The sequence below is a fragment of the Lissotriton helveticus genome, chromosome 5_1 (assembly GCF_964261635.1).
Source record: "Lissotriton helveticus chromosome 5_1, aLisHel1.1, whole genome shotgun sequence".
NCBI classification, from domain to species: Eukaryota; Metazoa; Chordata; class Amphibia; order Caudata; family Salamandridae; genus Lissotriton; species Lissotriton helveticus.
The window spans coordinates 1,380,577,831-1,380,598,021 of NC_136065.1; the positions used below are offsets into that span (position 1 = coordinate 1,380,577,831).

Consider the following 20,191-nt stretch of genomic DNA (forward strand, 5'->3'; position numbering starts at 1 on the left):
GTAGGAGGCTTTGGCCAACATAATGGATTGTTTATATAATTTCAATAGGTCGGTAAACATGATCTTTAATGAGGGGTCATAATTTCGCCTCCATCGACGCTCAGCTTGTCTGAGAAGTAATTTGTCCACTTTAGTTGTTCAGTAAACCAACGCTGTGCGTCATGTGGGCGTTTGGATTTGATGATTTTCACAGGGGCAACCGCATCGCTGGCTTGAGTCAGCCATTGATCCACGATAGTGGTTAGGGAGTTAAGGTCAGAGTTGTCACTAGGAAGTGTAGTAGAAAGGATAGAGTGAAAAAGGGGAATGTCAGCATGTTTCCAATTACGTGCCGAAAAATTCGACACTAGTGGAGGGCGAGTGGACAGAGAGAGTTTCAATGAGAGAGAAATAAAAGAATGGTCGGACCAGGTGCAGGGGTAGACCAGGGGAGGGGAAAGTTTGTTGTCCATACCTGGTCCAGAATATGGCCCCTATTATGAGTTGGGACAGAGATGTGTTGCAAAAAATTGAGACCAAGTAATAAGTCTGAATTCGACTGACAGGGCGGTTTCCTGGGGGTCTAGTGGCCAAGTCGCCTATAATCAAGATCCTAGCAGAATTAATGACCACCTGAGAGATAAAGTCACCAAAAAGGGATGAGAAAGAAGGCATATTAACAGGGGGGCGATATACTAAAACACAGATAAAAGAATATTTAGGGGACGTAAATTTCAAAGTGAGTATATCAGAGTTTAGTATAGGAGTACTTGTAAGGGTAGTGAATTGTAATTTAGAACGGATAATGGCAGCTACTCCGCCACCCAGAATATCGATGTTATCGTTATCCAATAACTGAAACACTTCCAATTGGTGTTTAGGGAGAGAACGGGTGTTAAGGTAGACAATCGAGATGGAGTGAGCGTCATGAGTAATCTTGGTGGATGGGGGAATGGCGTTATAATGACGGGAAAGGGCAGGGGGGTTAGCCAAAGGGGTGTGGGAGGAGTGGGAAGACAAAATGCCACAATTCTGGGCAAGAGTAGCAACATGGGGGGCAAGAGGGGCAGAACAATGAAACGAGTGAAGATCTTGGGAAGAATAAGTGATGCGACAGACAGCATGCATGGCCCCGGGCCTCGGTCGGCTGCAGACTTGTGCGCGACTTCGGCGCGAAGTCGGCGCTCCCGCTGCGCTCGTCCGCTGCGCTTCCTCCAGGTCGTCATATATACTGGCTGACGTGAACCACTAGACCGCTCACCTGCACGATGGAGAGGCAGGGCGGAAGTGGTGCAGAGCAGGAAGTGTCGCTCGTGTAGAGGACCCTCCGCACAAACGGCACACTGCCGGGGCGGACCGGGGTCGGGAGCGGAAAGTGATCAGGTAAACTAGTTACCGTGTCCAGGAGTCAGAAATGCAAGCGCGGTAGTGCATAACACAAATATCAATATTAAAAATACAAACAGCTCGTAGTCAGCTGGATAAAGTTAAAAGCATCAGCAGCGCTGGTACACGCCCGCGGCCTGCTCGCCACGTTTGTCCACACACACATTGGTTATTTTCTCTCCGTAAGTTTGGAGTCACTTATGATGTCTTTCACACTAAATCTTCATGGTTTCCACTCGCACAGGGTGTCCTTTCCGCTCGCCCATGTGAATTTTTGAGATCGTCATGTGCCACACTATATACTGTACTGTAGCAGGGTTTCTGTTCTCCCACAGAACTGTGCACAGAGGATTGGAACCTCGGCGAATTAGGGTGACCCAAAACTCACCTTAGTACCCAACAAACCCCTTACCGAGCTAGCTACAGTGTCTCATTGGTCATAATAAACTCCCAATGTTTAGACAAACCAGAACATGAGCTTACAATACCTCAGGTTACGTGGAACACATGAGCACTCTTTCGTTATACAATCATTACAAACCAGAACATGGAGTAAAGAAGAACTCGTGAGCATTTGAAATGTTTATTTACTAATGCCGTCTTCTCAGGCGCAGTATCTTAGATAATACAAGTAAACATTATCAGCAACAAAGCTACAAGCATAGTTACTAGTCCATAGAAAGCGAATGGTGACAGCATGTTACCATGCTGTAAATCAATAAGGGTATAACAACACTTATTTATCACCCTCCCTAACTCGCATATTATATTAATAGCTAAGAAGGTCTCTTTGGGTTGAATTAGGGGGGGCCCATACCTCAGTGTCCTAGTATGAAGGGATCACATCAGCATACACCAGCTCTCTCTGCATGCGAACAGCATCAAGTGTGTTATTGTGCCTCAAGCAAAGCAATAGAAAAACCCGCCTCAAGCCCAAAGTTGGCAGAAGCTGCACTTATGTTATGTCTATAAAGGCGCGAAGATCAGACCTCATAACAATTCTGTATCGTGTTGTTCCTGAGGCTTCAGCACTCTATGTGCAGACATAGTTTATTAAGCAAAGCTGATATCAGAGTAATAACATATTATTCTCATGTAAACCACAACGAACTACTAGGTTGAAAGCTAAATCAACAATTAAGTGTCGTGTGCAGAAGCAGCAAAAGGAAAAATGGCGTTTAAACATTTAATGAGCCTATGCTAACTTAACACATTATAAAGATATACAGTAGCTATATGACACCCCCCCATGATCCGAGGACGGATAAGATTAGATAAGATAAGGGCAACTTCATGAAAGCAGAGTTCAAGAACTGTAAAAAAATTTAACATTTTGCTCAAGTCAATAGGTCTGGGAAAGTGATAAATGTACGAAAAATCGCAAAATATGCAAGCCGAAAGTCAAATGTCCGGAAAGAAATAATAGAAAAGTTCTCAGGACAAGACCGTATAAGCAAAATATGCAGCAACAGCCTCCAGCATGAAATCACCGTCTTCATCAGAAAACAGTTCAGCCATCCAATTCAAAAGTCGAAAAGAACATACGTGTTCTCCAAGTATAGGAGCCTCTATTACCATCAGAGGACAACTCGGTGGGTTCTCCAGAAAGCTCAGTTCCAAGAAATCCTGCGCTGCCGTGAATATATCCCAGGGACCCATTAGTCCATGCACCGCTGCTATTGCCATAATCCTTTCGTCAGAACAAACCAACTCGTGAGTAGTGATAGGACTCATCAGCTGATTAAAATCGACGCCAGGAGAAACCGGCCCGCAGAGACACAAATCAATGGCCCAATCAAAATCACAGCTCAGGCAGTGAAACACAGGCTGGACACAGGTGAAGTAGGAAAATCGAAACTATAATCCATATGCCGTGCTTAAAATCGCAAGCGGCAGTGTGCCAAAATATTCAAGCATTCGGTTGCGAAACAGCGGCAGCAGAGGCTGGGCCGCTTCTTCCACAAGCGGGGCATCCATATTTAAGGAAGCAGAGAACAACTAGGACGCCTGCCGCTAGTGCCAGTAAAACCGGGAATCCACCAAACAGACTCGAGATTATGGAATGAAAGAAACTAGGGATTACTCCAAATATTTTTTCAAATGAAGTCACAAGGCCGCTGCTAACTGCTTTAAAAAAATGCGCTAGCCCAGATGTCGAGGACGCGTTAAAGATAGAATGTATCATTTCGCCGAAATGCAACGGTAAATCAGTATTTAAAAGGGCCTGAACCTCGGTCCTGGTGTTAGCTATGTGAAGCACGAAAGTTTCTCGAGCCGAACTCAAGGCCACTTCTTTCTGGGACAATAGAGCCCTCAGTCTAGTCATGCCGTTGAACTCTGCCTTCAAGGTTGGTATGCGTGGCCAAATGGAAACCTCCCTATTTTCATGTGTGGGTGGGTGGGTACAGGACATTTCTGCAGCAAACTACACGTTCACTTACTGTTACCACATAAGCTACACCTTTAATTAACCCGCAACAATCTTCATTATTCAAAAGTAAATAACTCCCGTTCCCCAACAAAGTAAAAGTCGGGATGATTGCTGGTACAGGAGAGCCCTTCAAAACACAGGCCAAGTTTGGTCGGTCCTGGTTGCAAGAACCATGTAATTGTATGTGTCTACACATTAATGAATGATCTGGAGTTTCTGTACATTCTTCCCCATTTAGATAAACTTCCTGCCCGTCCTTTAAACATCTATAAGTGAAAGGAAGTGACCATACTTCATGGAGAAAACCACTACCTAAAGGCTCATAGCGACCTATGGCAACATATTTCATACAGTTAGTAAATTTAAACAAAGCAAAAGGTAATGTTATCAGACCGTGGATAAGCCACGTTGCAGCTGAGGCTTCTGCCACAGAAAAAGGCAAGGACTCTAATTTCTCAATATGCAACATAGAAAAAGAAGCATCTCGCATAGAAAGCAAGCGTTGTTTGTCAGTCAAATTAAAGGGTGCAAAGAGAGATGTAGCCCCATGGCACTTTGCCATTTTTAAGCGTTTGCAGGGTCCATGCAAATTGCATGATAGAACGTAATTGATTCTGACCATGGTATAACACAGACACTTCATCATGCACAATATCCACAACAGAAGACACAATGTTATCTAAAGTGTAAATGCGTGAAGAAAGCACGTTAATACTATTGTCCACCACGGCAAGGACTTTCTCTAGATTTGCTTGATCTATAGCCCTAAGTCGTGTCGCAGCTTCAATCTGCGATGTTTTCCAAATTTCATTGTATACAGCATATATCCATCTTTTTGACCTACCACTAGCTGGGCCTTTTATGAAATCATTTAAATCTACATCATCACTCAGTTTTGCAAGATGTAATTTAACTGCAGATAATTTGGAATGTTTCAGCCAGGTTTGACATAACTTACCCACAGAGTAAGTTGTGACAGAATGCTCAGTCTCAAAACGTGAATCAGGTTTAACCTGAGTAAAGCCGTCGGACAAACCCAGAAAACGGCGCTGGCAAGAATCAGCACTCTTGTGCCACACTAGCCAACCTTTAGTGTCTATACTGGATATGTTAAAGGAAGAATTCAGCAATAGGGTCTGTAACTCTCTAATCGAAAATTGAGTATAATTACTCCAGCCTGAATATTCCTCTAACTCGGGGATAGAAGGATAATTTAGTTTTTTAGCAGTAGCCAATCCAAAGCATGTTGTTTGCGAAATAGTAGAATTCAAAAACAAAATCTGATTAGGGATGAGACATGCACGGTGCAATGCCTCAGCGCCTTGTACCTGCCAGGCCTTAGAACCCCAAACTGATTTTAGGTCAATTATTCCCTTCCATACTTCATAACCGCCAATAGCCAGCTGATCTAGAAAGGATTTCGAATACAATAGTTTGGTATCGGTAAGTCTAACCTTGGACATAGGCTTCTGTGTCATTTTAAAATAAAAGGACTCGGGATTAGACTGATTGAAGTCAGTAAAATAAGTGTACTTTTTCAAAAAAGTACTAGAACTGCCTTGTATAGGAGCTGGGCAATGCTCCCATTGTGTATAATTCACAGTATTCCTTCTGGATGTTGTTTTATGTAAGAAGTGATTGCCAAAATGTTGAAAGCAAAACAAATCACCATAATTAGAAGATTCTAAATATAAATCTTCAGCATCAAAGGCAGCATAGTATTTCAAATCCGAAAACAAAGACTCTACGGCCTGAACATCCCAATCATCAGAACATATGTTCTGTTTCACCACATCCCCCATATTAACTCTAAGCACGTTAGGGACATTAACAACTTCCGTAGGGCCATGAATTTGAAATCGAACGGCATCCCACACGATCCCATCAAGGACAGGCCAAGCAGTGATGTTAACAAATGTCAAGTCTCTTTTCAGTCTGTGTGCAGAATGTGATGAGGAAAGGGGAGCCAAAGTTCCATTGAGATGGCGAATGCATGTTCTTTCCTCGACATAGTGTCCATTTACCAATCGGAAAAAATAAAACACAAAACCAATTGACATAAAAAGATATATCGAAAAAAGCACCAGCCAGATATATGTCCAAGGGGGAATCAAAAAATGTTTTTTGAATAAGGTAGCATAAACTGCAAAACGAGAGGGTTTCTTCGAGGCAAGGGAAACAGAGTCAAATGAAAATCTGGATTCCGTGGCTAAACGTGCTTGCAGGTCAGGCATGGACAAATCAGTGGGATATGCATAGTCTATTTCATTTTGATCCGCACCTGGCAAAGTACTCAATAAAGGACTGGAAATCGCAGGTAATTCAATGGCCACTTCTTATTCATGATTAAAAGCAGTGGGCCCAACTGAATTTCTCACAATGGAAGGACAGGAAACTGCTGGTGTCATACTAAGAAGAATCGGCCACTCTGTGTATCTTGACATTGTCAATTGAAATAAACCAGTTTTCCTTACGACCAGGAAGCGGTGGTAATATGACTGTTCTCGTGCCCTTCACTCCAAGGACTGGAACCGGAGCTCGATAGGACGGACCAAATTCCTTCTTGTTATCGATCTTCTCTCGAACCAGTTCTCCAACTTGTGGTAGCCAGCCGACTACCGGGATCTGCAACGCAACATCCGACGTGGAGGGCAAATGTTCCTTTGCAAGACCGTCTCTGGTCTTTTGTAGATTCTGTAAAACATTGCAATGTTCATCTGCATCAAAGGAAGTGGCGCGAACCACACAGTCTAGACCGTCAAGGTCAGGGACGTACATCTTGATGCCAAAGAGCATTTCGTATGGGGTCCGCCCACCCAGAGACCTTCTAGGGAGATTATTAAGAGCACGCTGCACGCCATAGAGGTGGGCTAGCCAGTTTCTGCCAGTGCCTATAACTCGAGCGGTCAAAGATTGCTTTAAATCACGGTTCATTCGTTCCACTACACTGTTACCCTCAGGTCTGTAGGGAGACGAAAACTTGACTTGGACCCCCATCGAATGCATGGCATCCTTATACGCCTTAGAGGCGAAAGCCGGACCCTGATCCGAATGGAAGGTACCACAGGCAAAAATCCCTACAAAGATGCGCAAATCTCTTATGACAGTCCGTGAATCAGCGCTGCGATGGGGCCAGACCCACACAAAGCGTGTGCATGAATCAACTGCAACTAAGATGTACTTATACGCAGTATCAGATGAAGACGGACCTCAGTGATCTAAGTAAACACAACCAAGGGGTTTATTAGAAATGTACAACTGAGTCTGTGGCGGATGCGCAGCAGTCGAAGGTTTAATCTGCTGACATATGTCACAAAGAAGGACATAATCACGCGTCTGTTTGTACAGTCCCCGCCACCAGAAACGTTGTTGTAATTGAGTTACAGTGGCTGAGACGCCCGCATACGCAGACGCCACACCTTCATGAGCGGCTGTAATCAAGTCAGCTCTGCGATCCGAGTTGGGAATCAAACGTTCACCAACATCAGGTATTTTCACAAAAGGAACCTTTTCGGGACTTAAGTGGTATGTGTACTTCGAAGGGAATCCCGAAGGATGTTTACCTCCCTTCTCAGTGGCAGCAACAGCTGCCAAGATGTCACTATCAATCTTACTTTTGGACCATGTAACTGCTGCAACTAAGTATGTAGACACCGCTGATCTTGCTGCTTCATCAGCAAGCGAGTTACCGACAGCGTGGACTCCCACACGCTGATGGCCAAGAGTATGAATTACAAAAACGAGCGGCAACGAAGCCTTAAGCTCTGCCACTCGAACCCAGATCAATTTATGTTTTATTGTGCTACCCTTGGAATCACGAAAGTCATTCTGAATCCAAAAGAACAAGTTTTCATTGTAAGACTGGACACAGTAGAAAGAATCACTTACAATAAGAGTAGTAACACTAGGATCTGCGTACTCCAACGCAAGTAAAAGAGCACGAAGCTCTGCTAATTGTGCGGTGCAGTCACCAAGCGGCAACGTGTGCACTTCCCTGGATATGAACTCATCGTTCAACATAGCACCGACCACAATGGCGCATGCGGAAACGTAGGCATGTTTAGAGCCATGCACAACCTGCGCCGAACCATCAGTGTAAATGATGCAATGGAAGTCCTCCAAAGGTCGCATAGCTAGAGGAGCAGGGTGAACAAACTCATACTGCAAGTACTCCTGCGACCGCAACGAGGCGTCAAAAATAAACGTGACATCCGTGGACGTCAAGGACGCAGCCCACTGAATCCACCGAGGGTGCAAAGCTTTTGAATTTGGTACACTGGCTTTCGTGACTACCTCCAAGTGAGGACAGGGTGTTACCACCAACATGCGTTTCCCTTGTGACAGAGCCCGTTCCTTAAGAATAGCCATCTGTACAGCTGTTAAAACCTTTTCCACAGTGGGAAACCGCATCTCAGCCGAAGTGTACAAGTGTGACTTGTAAGCAATAGGTACTGTGTCTCCTTCATTAAAAGTGAGGTACGTGAAACCCACTGTCCCTGGTATTATTCTTATCACCAGGTTGGTATGGTTGTCACGAGTCAGTAAGAATTTAGAAGCGAGCAAATCAGCCTGCAAGATGGCTGAATGCTCAGGCAGCCAGCATGATTTCGAAAAAGTTGGTTGTATCAAAGCATACAATGGCTTGATACGCTGGCCATATTCCGGAATGTATGTTCTTCTGAAATTTAAGAAACCCAGCAAGGACTGTAATTTTTTCAGTGTAGTAGGAGTGCGCAACTGTGCGCACTTCTCTAAGAAGTGAGGAGTCAAACCTCTACCTTCATTGTTGAGCTCATAGCCCAAAAACAACACTGTGTTCAGCAATGTGCGATTTTGCAAAGTTACATTTGTAACCCATGTCAGCAAAGTTACAAATCACAGAATTTACACGACACAGATGCTCCCAAATATCGTCGTCTGTGAGATGTATGTCATCCACATACGAACAAGCATCTGGGTCGAGTGCCTCCAGAATAGAGACAATGCGAGCGGTAAATATGCCAGGACTATTCTTATAGCCCATTGGGAGACGCCGGAATTGTTTTTGGACCCCAGCGCACGTAAAACTGGTCCATTGGGAGCTAAAGCTGTCCAATCTGTGGGCATAAAAACCATTGGATATGTCAAGCGTTGTCTTGAAACGCTTTCGCACGAGACTATCCACAAGGGCAGAGCCGTGAGTATTCTGTACTGCACAGTTACGGCAATGCGAGTTCAAATGCCGGTAATCCAATACCAAACGATATGATCCGTCAGGCTTGGTCACAGTAAAAAGAGGATTATTCATTGGTGACACACAAGTTTCAATAACTCCTTGATATTCTAATTGTTCAAGGATTTCCGCGACGGAAGTTTTTGCTTCACGCCGAATGGGATATTGAGGTTGAGGCTGCGGCTGAGACCGCAACGGAATTTCGTGGCAAGGCGACAATTTATCCCAACCACATTGGTTACGGTACAGAGCCGGTGCAAGAGCCCGAGCCCACTCTTCTGCAAAATGTTGCGCATGCTCTTTCGAGACAGTGTTCGCGAAACTGGGGAGGATTACCTCCTCCCCTCGCGGCGCCGCAAGCACAAAAGGTGGGGGCCAGTCAGCCTCCGAAAGCAAAATATCATATGTAGAAGACAGATTTTCCCAAAATACCCCTTTAACGGTACGCTGTATGTCACCTTCAATTAACAGGACAATTTCATAAAGTCTTTCAGGGGGAGCAAGTCTCGTATCCGCTGTTTCAATTACAACGTAGACATCAGTCGCTGTCACCCTCAGTAGTGGACGCAGCGCCTCTCTGACTATGGTAATCTCCGCCGCGCTGTCCAGCAAGGTCAGAGCCCACGTCAGATTCCGAAGCCGCGTTCTCACTATCTGTGGCATATCTATGCGACTTTCTTTTTCGCAAACTTTCGTCTTTTTGGCGTAGAATCCTCCTGCTTCGCCGCGCCGTCTGTCTGGCGGGACTGGCCACGTCCCCGTGGGCCACCACGTCTCCTACCGCCTCCTCCTCCACCGGTTTTCGGGGCCGATGAGTCCTGAAAGGAACGAGGAGAGCGTTGATCAGAAACCTGAAAACGATCAGGCGATTTAATCATCGCGCGATCGCGCAAATCATAAACTTTTTCAGTCGGCGCATGAACCGGTGTTGCAGGAAAAGAATCCTGAGTCTGCTTTTGTTGCTTCCCCTGTGTCTGTTTTTTAGGCCAATTTTGTTTTTTGGACTTGGGCTGGACATCCGCCGCAGCAGACTGTCCTTGTGGTTGTTTTTTCTCCTTGACTGGAAAATATTTCAGACCTCTACTTGTGCGGCCAATAGTTTTATATGCAGCCACAACTATCTTCGCTAACTGTCGGGGTTTATCGGCATCGGGCAGAGCAGCCAAAGCATTCGACACCTGAAAGTTCACTGCATCTCCTTTAATATTGGAGAGAATGAGATCGCTTACAATCTCAAAAGAACCGCACAGGCGCATACCCAATTCAACCGCTGCCTCCGGTCCGTGATCATCCTGAACACGCTTAACGATCTCAGGCAGTGCGGACATAGACGGTGTGCCGAAACACCTCGTATAAACGGCCGCAAAAGTCTTTCCCCAGCTTTCACAGTCAACGAGCTCAGGAGTTAAATCCTTCGGTAGAGTGATCGTCAACATTCTATGTTTATCAGCAGGAGTAGAATTCGGAAACACAGCCTCCAGTTGGTCAAATTTCTCGGCAAGCCAGAAAGGGAAGTCATCGTTATCAACAGGACGCTGGCCAAAAACCGAATTGACCATAACTGGATTGAGGCGTAAACCGCCACGTTCCGTTTGAACGGCCGCACCCCCCTGGGGACCTCCCGGGAGATGTCGACCTATGTATTGCACTAAGGCACGAATCACGGCAATTGAGACTACGTGTAGCCTTCGAACTTCCGCAAGGGTACAAGCCCCGTGATTCGGTGCGGGGTAAAGCCACCCAAAGCAGGCCAATTCGTACCTGGAATGGATAAAGGACCTAACCTCGCAGCAGATAAAGAGTGGGGGAGGGCGCCATCAAACCAAACGCGATGCTGCCAATGATCAATAGGTATCTCCAGTGCCCTGTACGGTGTATATTCAGCCGGTACAGGGGAGGGTGTGTAGGAGTGGAACACACCAGAATTTGCGTCCACTGCCGGAAACGTTACCCATGAATAAAACAGTTCAAACGGGTACGCCGGATCTGCACACACCACTAAAATCACAGCCATGCCCTCCAACGGGACCTGGTATGTCTGTAGATGGGTGCGCACCGCAATGCGACTATGCTGCGCAATGGCCACAGCCACAGCCATGATTCCACCGGAACCACTGAAAAACAAAGTCAACTTTGTAGCACAACTGGGTAGTAATTCAAGGAAACCGTTTAGAAAGAATCAAGCTTGAATAAAGACCTATTTCAAAAAACAGGTAGGTTTCACCGACACCACCGTTTACCGGAAACGACAGTGAAGGGGTTAAGGTAGGAATGAAATACTACTAGAGTGTCATGATATAAGACCACCGATAACGTTGGGCGCCATGTAGCAGGGTTTCTGTTCTCCCACAGAACTGTGCACAGAGGATTGGAACCTCGGCGAATTTGGGTGACCCAAAACTCACCTTGGTACCCAACAAACCCCTTACCGAGCTAGCTACAGTGTCTCATTGGTCATAATAAACTCCCAATGTTTAGACAAACCAGAACATGAGCTTACAATACCTCAGGTTACGTGGAACACATGAGCACTCTTTCGTTATACAATCATTACAAACCAGAACATGGAGTAAAGAAGAACTCGTGAGCATTTGAAATGTTTATTTACTAATGCCGTCTTCTCAGGCGCAGTATCTTAGATAATACAAGTAAACATATTATCAGCAACAAACCTACAAGCATAGTTACTAGTCCATAGAAAGCGAATGGTGACAGCATGTTACCATGCTGTAAATCAATAAGGGTATAACAACACTTATTTATCACCCTCCCTAACTCGCATATTATATTAATAGCTAAGAAGGTCTCTTTGGGTTGAATTAGGGCGGGCCCATACCTCAGTGTCCTAGTATGAAGGGATCACATCAGCATACACCAGCTCTCTCTGCATGCGAACAGCATCAAGTGTGTTATTGTGCCTCAAGCAAAGCAATATAAAAACCCGCCTCAAGCCCAAAGTTGGCAGAAGCTGCACTTATGTTATGTCTATAAAGGCGCGAAGATCAGACCTCATAACAATTCTGTATCGTGTTGTTCCTGAGGCTTCAGCACTCTATGTGCAGACATAGTTTATTAAGCAAAGCTGATATCAGAGTAATAACATATTATTCTCATGTAAACCACAACGAACTACTAGGTTGAAAGCGAAATCAACAATTAAGTGTCGTGTGCAGAAGCAGCAAAAGGAAAAATGGCGTTTAAACATTTAATGAGCCTATGCTAACTTAACACATTATAAAGGTATACAGTAGCTATATGACAGTACTATCCTTTTTGTATCACCCCCAGCCCTGAAGAGTCGCAGGTAATTTCCTGAATTGACGAAACACGTGTCGGCTGGTCTCTTGTTCTTCAGTATCTCCTCTAATAGGAGAACCAAATTCACCTATAAAAATCAAAAGAAACAACCAATGGTGTTTGATCTTATTTCTATTAACATATGTGATCACCCTCATAGAATAATTTTTCGTGTGCTCTGGACTTTGTGTGATGAAATGTAAAGGGGAGGCCTTTGGCCAACTTTTTTCTCAGGGGTTTTGGGTTTCCTCTGACCAAGAAGCATTGTTTGATATCAGCATTTGTCTCTACTTTCACCGCAACTTGTTGTGCGCCATTTATTTCTGAACTCTCTAAAACCCCTCGCGGAACCCGAAGATTCAAAGGCATGCCACCTTTGTGAGCTTCTCCAGGCCACTTGCTGTACTCAGCAACTGGCTCCCACCGGTTCTGACCCCCACTCTGGCGGGAAGACTGGCGGGAAACCCTATGTGAGGAAGGGGGGTGTGCCAGCCTGTGCAAACTCCACCCCTCAGGTGGGAGAGGCAAGGTGAAGCACATCTCCGGACTCTGGTCATCTTGAAGACGGGGAGCCCTGACCAATCAGAGATCGGCTCCTGCCCCCCTTCCACAGGAGAGGAGCAGGATAGGGGTGTACTCACCCCAGGACCGGGACCTATTGGTCCCTGCCCTTCCCCTACCTGTAGCGCCCCTGAATGTAGTATTTAGGGTCACTTTGAACCTTCCTTCCTCAGATCCCAATTTCAAAACAAGAAAGATGACCAAGGAGAAGACCTGCCGTGCAGCTACTAACAAAAGCATGACACCAACAGACTTGGCCGTAGCCCTACAGGCCTGTTGATCCTTGAACCTGCTCCTGCTAAATCCCAGCATCTCCTGTGGACAGCAACTTCTAGAACCCCGGAGGACCTGCCTGCCTTGACCCTCTTAGAGGCTGGAACTCCCATGAGCAGTGGCTCTGCTTGAACAGCAATACCCCTGGTGCCAGCCAGGAACCGCTAATCCTGCACACTCTGCAACCGCCGAGCCCAGCTTGTGCCTGAGTGAACAAAGACCCTGAGGACGTCTCCCCGGCGATTCTGACCTGGAATCCAGTGCCCAAGGACCCTCCTCAGCGACCCCGACGACGCCTGCAACCTCAGAATCAGGGACCCCTCCAACCGCGACCAGCAGAGGGTAAGATATCCCGACGTCAAAAGACACCCCTGCACCCAGCGCCCTCCAGCCCCCTGTGCCCAACTCCAGGGTGCCTACCTATCCTCAAAGATCCCAACTTACCCCTCGAAGTGTTGGTCGATCCAGAAGATCCTCCGTCCCTGAGCCTGCAGCCTTTGTTCACTTTACAAGATCTCCATTTAATAACATTGAGCGCCCGACGGCTCAAAAGCACCCTGCACCCAGCCGCCCGAATGCCCCTGGCTGTGCGACCTTTGTCCTAATCTACTCCCCCATTTGCCCTGAGCAAGTGACCCGGAGCCCAGCTCCCATAGCCGCGTGGCCTGCTTGCCAGCAGCCACCAACCGAGGGCCCCCTGCCTCTTATTGGATAACATTGGGCCTAACTACCTCTGCACCTGGCTGCCCCTGTGCCGCTGAGGGTGTACCAACTGTACCTACCTGATCCTGGGAGACCCCTAAGTCTATGCCCAGAAACTTAACTCTGCCAGTCGAGTACTTACCTAAAAGCCGATAACTCGCTTTTCTTCCATAGGCTAACATGGACTGGTTTCACTTGGAAATTCTTTTAAGTGTGGAGTTTTGGAACTTTAAAATATTCATCTAAAATCAGCCGAACAACGAATTCCGATTTACTCACCTGTTATCAGGAGAGACCTCAGTGCTGCATCTTTTAGCAGAGTTTTTATACACAGAATATCCCAGCACTCTACTGTAGTTAATCTAGGTCAGTTGTGTGTTGGATTCAAAACAAGTAACAAAAATTACTAAATTCCCAAAAATTCATGTACTACCAACAAGTTTCTTTCTCGTAGGAATGGAAAATTTATTTTTATATCAAATTTGAGTTGTATCATCAAAACAACACATAAATAATTTCATTATTGACAAACAAGCAAGGAATTTGGCAATCAATTCGACATATCCTTGATAGATAGAGGGTCGTTGTTCAATGTTAACAACAGTTGTATGTTCTCCTCTCGCAGATTCGTAAACGACAACAGCCGACACGTGTTTCGTCAAGTCATGTGACTTTCTCAAGGCTCTTAGATTTCCCCAAATGTCAGACTTTATTATCTCAATTAGTGTTGTTCTCCGTACATTCGTACTGTCGCATCTCGGTCTTCAATATTGTCAATTTGGATATTGAGACTAGTAATTTCGGTAATATCCGTCTCTCTAAGTCAAAGACAGGTAGTATATACCGTCTTTTCGTCATCAATCGGTTTCGAAAGAAACACTAGATTCATCAATTTTGAAACACACATTCCAGTCACTGTATGAGGAGAAACAGACTCTGATAGGCCTGATTTCGTGCAGTCAAGCACTAGTCGCGTGTCCCCGTCCTCAGCTTTCAGTCCTCTTTTAGCAGAGTACTGACCCCGAAAAGTAATTTTAACCGTACTTACCAGTAACTTCTATAGGATATCATTGCCTGCTTTTTGCCGAAAAAGTTTCAAAGTCTCGATTTTTTAAACTTTCAAATATTCTTTGCCAACGATAAAAAACAAATTACTTGCCTGTTATAGATAGATGTCCCAGTGCTGAACCTAGGATTCCAGCACTGGATTACAAAAGTAACGCAAACATACTTTACCTGCAAACTGAATTTCCTTCCATAGGATAACTGGTAATTTTACCTAGAAAAGTTTGTCAACTTTTAAAATACAATAATATTCCTTAAAAATCACTACTGTAACCAAAACGCTTTTACTTAACTGTTTACAATGCATGTCCCAAGATTGAATCTAGGATCCAGTCCGGTGGTTAGAAAAGTAATCTACAAAGTAACTAATTGCATTTATCTAGAAATTCCCATTGAGCTCAATGTTGCATTGTGTTTGAAATTGTGTTGCCTTTTGCAACAACTGTAACTATTGTAATCAAAAAGTCTAATGCCTACTTGAAAAGTATTTAACTACAGGAACTCATTCTGAGAAAGTATATTTTGATACCTTGTTGGTTCTAGAATAAAACAACTATATCTTGTGATACAAAACACGTGGCCTAGAGTTCAGTTCTTGAGTGTGTGGACCATTTGCTGACTGAGTGTGTACAACAAATGCTTTACACTGTCCTCTGATACTGCCTTACTGCTCGACCAAGCTACCACTTTAGAGAGTAAGGTTATATCTAACTTTAGCCTCTGCCAAACCCCTGGGGACTGTGGTCTCTGTACACACTGTACCTTACTTTGGTCCAGTATATACAGAGTCACTTTCTTACAACATCTCTCACCACTATACTATTTTACACATTGAAGAGACATTTTTATATTACTTCACTAACAAGAGACTCAATTTTCTGCTCATTAAACACATCTGTCACCCCATTACAAAAACATAATTATGAGCGGTTCAACTTTCTAACTATTGCCAAGAAATGCATGAAAAAAGTAATGATGTTCGGTATGTTTCATTATTTATCACATTTGGGGTGCTCCCTGGTAATTAACGCTCACGCTCTTCTTGTTAAGTGAAACATCACCTTTGCGGTAATCGCTGGGATCTTCTTGTTCGTCGTCATCAGAACCAAGAATCTCCTCCTCTTCTTCAGGCTCCTGAGACTCATTCTCACACTCTCGGGTGGAACCTCTGTGATGAGCATCAGACCTGATGTAAAAAAAAATATTTTAAAGGATCATGTGAAAGCACTTAATAAAAGAGTTGCTAGGAGTTCAAAGACATTGACTAAAGCTTCCCTTTATACAAACTATATGGAAATCGAATAAAAATCAATAGAATAATGATTTACTGGCCGAGTTTTAGCAATTGAATCCCCTCACTCCAGATGTGTTATGAGATGGAAACTGCCGACTATCATTCACATGAGGAAAAAATTGCCTTCTTAGCATCAAGATATCTAGAAGACCGCAATCTTAACTAAATTCTATTCACTGCTCACACCCAAAACAGGTTTTCATAATCACATTTGATGCACTGACATTTCCTCCCTTTATTTAAATAATGAAAACTATATCTAATGCCCATCCCTAAATTAAGCATCAAGCAATTCAAAAATATCATGTGATGGCAACAATATATTTAAGGGGGAAACGTCTCCAAAATGAAAGGTGTCTCTGTTATAACTGTGGAGTAGACCTGCACAGGAGAGTTCATACTGCCCTACAAGAAGGGGCTCTATATAAGAAACAGGTGTTCCAGATAGGAAATTAGAAATTCAAAATCAATCAATGAAAAGCACCTAAAAGTCATAAAAATAGAAGTCATAAATAAAGTGCAAACACAATAATTCAAAAAAGCATAGTAAATTATTGCAAAAAAACAAAACTATTAAAATATTTTAGAAAAATATTAGTACTCAGTGCTCAATTAAACACACAACAAATTGACATTGAATTATACACAATGTGTTGAAAGCAAACAAAAGCTGCCATCGGAATAATAAAACTTCAAGATAATGCATAGATCTAAATCCAATTAGAAATGTTGGGGTTTTAATCCCTTCCCAAATGCCAGAAGCTTTGAACGAGTTACATACCTTCGGTAATGATGTATCTGTAAGAGACATACATTAGTTATAGATTACTTACCTTAGAATTACCCCCAGGCGTCAGACTGGATCTGGAGAATTTCTTTGTAGCAGTACCCTTGCGCATTGGTAGGAGGAATCGGTCGACTCCGCGTTCGCCGTCATGGTCGCCGGGATGATGTTGCAGTGTCTACTTAGACGCCGACCCTGCGTGTTGACGTCCGTTATGACACTACTTTCCACGCGAGAAGTGCAGAGCAATGCAAGACACTGACCACTTTTGCACAAAACTAGGGCCCTAGAAGGGAGTCCCTATCCCTATTATCCAGTTCGCAGAACCGGGAGGATGGATGGGACGGTAAGAAATCTATAACTAATGTAGGTCTCTTACAGATACACAGTTACCAAAGGTAAGTAACTTGTTCATCTGAAAGAGACCATTTGTTATAGATTCCTTAACTTCGAATAGATACCGCATCAAAACGAACCCTGGAGTAGCTGCCGTCGAGTGGGCGCGCAGTCTTACTGGGGGTTCCTTTTAAGCCAAAGAACAACAGATCTTAATGCACAGGACGACCCATCGCGAGATGGTACGTTTGTGCACTGCACAACTATCTTGGCACCCACATAACCTACGAAGAGTTGATCATCCACTCGGAAGTCTTTAGTGCGGTCAAGGTAGAAAGACGCACGTTTTGGGTCCAGACGGTGGAGTCTATCCTCCTCTTTGGAAGGGTGCGGAGGCAGGATGAAGTTGGGCAATGTGATGGTGTGACCTATGTGGAAAGAGGTAACCACTTTGGGCAGAAAAGAGGGCCCAGTATGGAGGACTACTTTGTCCGGATGGACAGCAAGAAAGGGAGTTCTAGAAGATAAGGCCTGAAGCTCACTCACCAGGCGAGCATAGGCGATGGCCAGCAAGAGAGCAGTCTTTAAAGTAAGGAGACGAAGACGACAATTATGTAGTGGCTCAAAGGGAGCACATATAAAAGAAGTGAGGACAAGATTCAAGTCCCACTGGAGCATTACCAAAGGAGAAGGAGGAAACAATTGAGTAATGCCCTTCAGAAATCGGTTAACAATAGTGGACTTTAAAAAAGAAGGCTAATCAGGAAGGTGCAGAAAGGCCGAAAGATAGCCTTTAAGAGTGCCCATAGCAGAGCCCTGCTGGGCAAAGAAAGAATGAAGAGGAGAACCTCTGAAAGAGGGGCAAAAAGGGGATACACAACCTCTGTTGTGCACCATGCCACAAATATGTTCCATCTACAGGCGTATACCATTTTAGTGGAGGGACTCCTGGCTGCCAAGATAACATTACAGACTTCTGGAGAAAGGTTGAATGCGGTCAACTGTCGCCGCACAATCTCCACACAAGAAGGTGGAGACTGGACAGGTTTGTGTGGAGGACCGCACCCTGCTGCTGTGACAGAGATCCTCCTGAAGAGGCAGTCTGATCGGAGGCCATGCTCAAGAGCTCTGGGCACTAGACTCTCCGTGCCCATTCTGGAGCCACAAGAATTACTTGGGACCGGTTGCGCTTGATCTTCTTCAGCACTCTGGATAGAAGTGATACAGGCAGAAAGGCGTACAGGAGGCTGCAATTCCACTTACGACTAAAGGCGTCAGGGCGATCACCGCCTTGGAAAATCCAACGAGCAGAACTGCTGACATTGCTCGTTTTCATCGGTGGCGAATAGATCTAACCAGGGCTATCCCCACTGCTGAAAGAGACCTTGCACCACCTCAGAGTGAAGAAGCCATTCGTTATCCATCATTCACCGGCGGCTGAGTTTGTCCGCCCTGGCTTTCAGGGAACCTGCCAGGTGTTGAACCATCAGGGATAAGCCCTGATGTTCCAGCCACGTCCAAAGGTGAAGAGCCTCTTGACATAGGTTCCACGACCCCAACCCACCCTGTTTGTTGCTATACCACAAGGGGGTGGTGTTGTCCGTGAACACCTGATACTCTTCCTTTGACAGAGGGAAAGAATGCCTTCAGTGGAAGACCAATCGTGCGGAGCTCAAGGAGGTTGATGTGGAGCCCGGACTTCGCTGGAGACCAGAGGCCACTGATCTCCGCCTCCCCATGTGGCTGCCCATCCGAGAACTGACACATCTGTCACTACTGTAAACTCTGGTTGGGGAAGGGAGAGGGATCTACCGCTGACCCAATCCTGGTCCTAGAGTCACCATTGCAACTGACTTGCAGTCCCCTCCGAGATCTGGCCACATCGGAACGATTCCGCTGATGCTGTGCCCACTGGAACTTCAGGTCCCACTGCGGAGCCAGCATATACCATTTGGCAAGATCCACCAGCGGAATGCAGGAGGCCATGAGACCCTGCAGCCTCTGTCATGCTCACTGAAATCCGGGATAGAGGCTGAACCATCGGCATCATAGCCCAAATATCCTAGACTCACTGCTCAGGAGGATAGACCCGAAACTAAGCTGTGTCCAGAACCGCTAACGATGAAAAGGAGCTTCTGAGAAGGAATTCTGTGTGACTTTGGCATGTTGAGAGTGAACCCCAGCGAATGCAGGAGGTCTGCCGTATTCTGGAGGTGGGAAGAAGACAGCCTGAGGGGAGCCCGCCTTCAACTGCCAGTCCTCGAGATAGGGGAAGACTGGAACCCCTGATCTGCGAAGATGAGCTGCGACCACCGCCATCACTTTCGTGAACACCCGAGATGTACTGGTAAGGCAAAGGTGAGCACGGTAAACTGAAAATGCTCGTGGCCTACCGTGAACCGTAGGTAATGCCGGTGGGCAGGCAACACGGAGATGTGAATGAGAGAGTCCTGCAAGTCCAACGCTACCATCCAGTCTCCAGGGTCGAGGTCAGACAAGACCTGAGCCATGGTTAACATCTTAAACTTCACCTTTCTGAGGAAGCAGTTGACGTCCCTGAGGTTCAAGATAGGACACAGGCCATTGTCCTTCTTGGGTACCAAGAAGTAGTGGGAGTTCCAACCACGACCTACTTCTGGCACAAAAGTGTTCAATAGCTCCCTTGGCCAACAGAGCTGTTAAATTCCTGGCAGAGAAGGGCCAAATGATCCTCGAAGGGGCGGGAGTAGCCCATTCGGACTATCTGCAAAACCCACCTGTCCGATGTGATGTTGTGCCATTGGGGGATGTGATGGCTCATCCTGCTGCCCACTGGCAACTGGTGGCCTTGAAGGCTGCTGCAGAGGAGGCATTGGTGGACTGACCCGTCCA

At 45.5% G+C, this 20,191-nt stretch overlaps 1 protein-coding gene across 3 annotated transcripts in view; it reads right to left on the minus strand.

The window, feature by feature from the left end:
• SRPK1 (SRSF protein kinase 1) overlaps positions 1–20,191 on the minus strand; it is an 869,057-nt gene that overhangs the window by 643,197 nt on the left and 205,669 nt on the right. For all 3 annotated transcript variants that reach the window (XM_078644338.1, XM_078644339.1, XM_078644340.1), the window contains exon 3: positions 15,968–16,092. In XM_078644338.1, the coding sequence (XP_078500464.1) occupies positions 15,968–16,092 (125 nt within the window). The remainder of the gene's footprint in view (positions 1–15,967; positions 16,093–20,191) is intronic.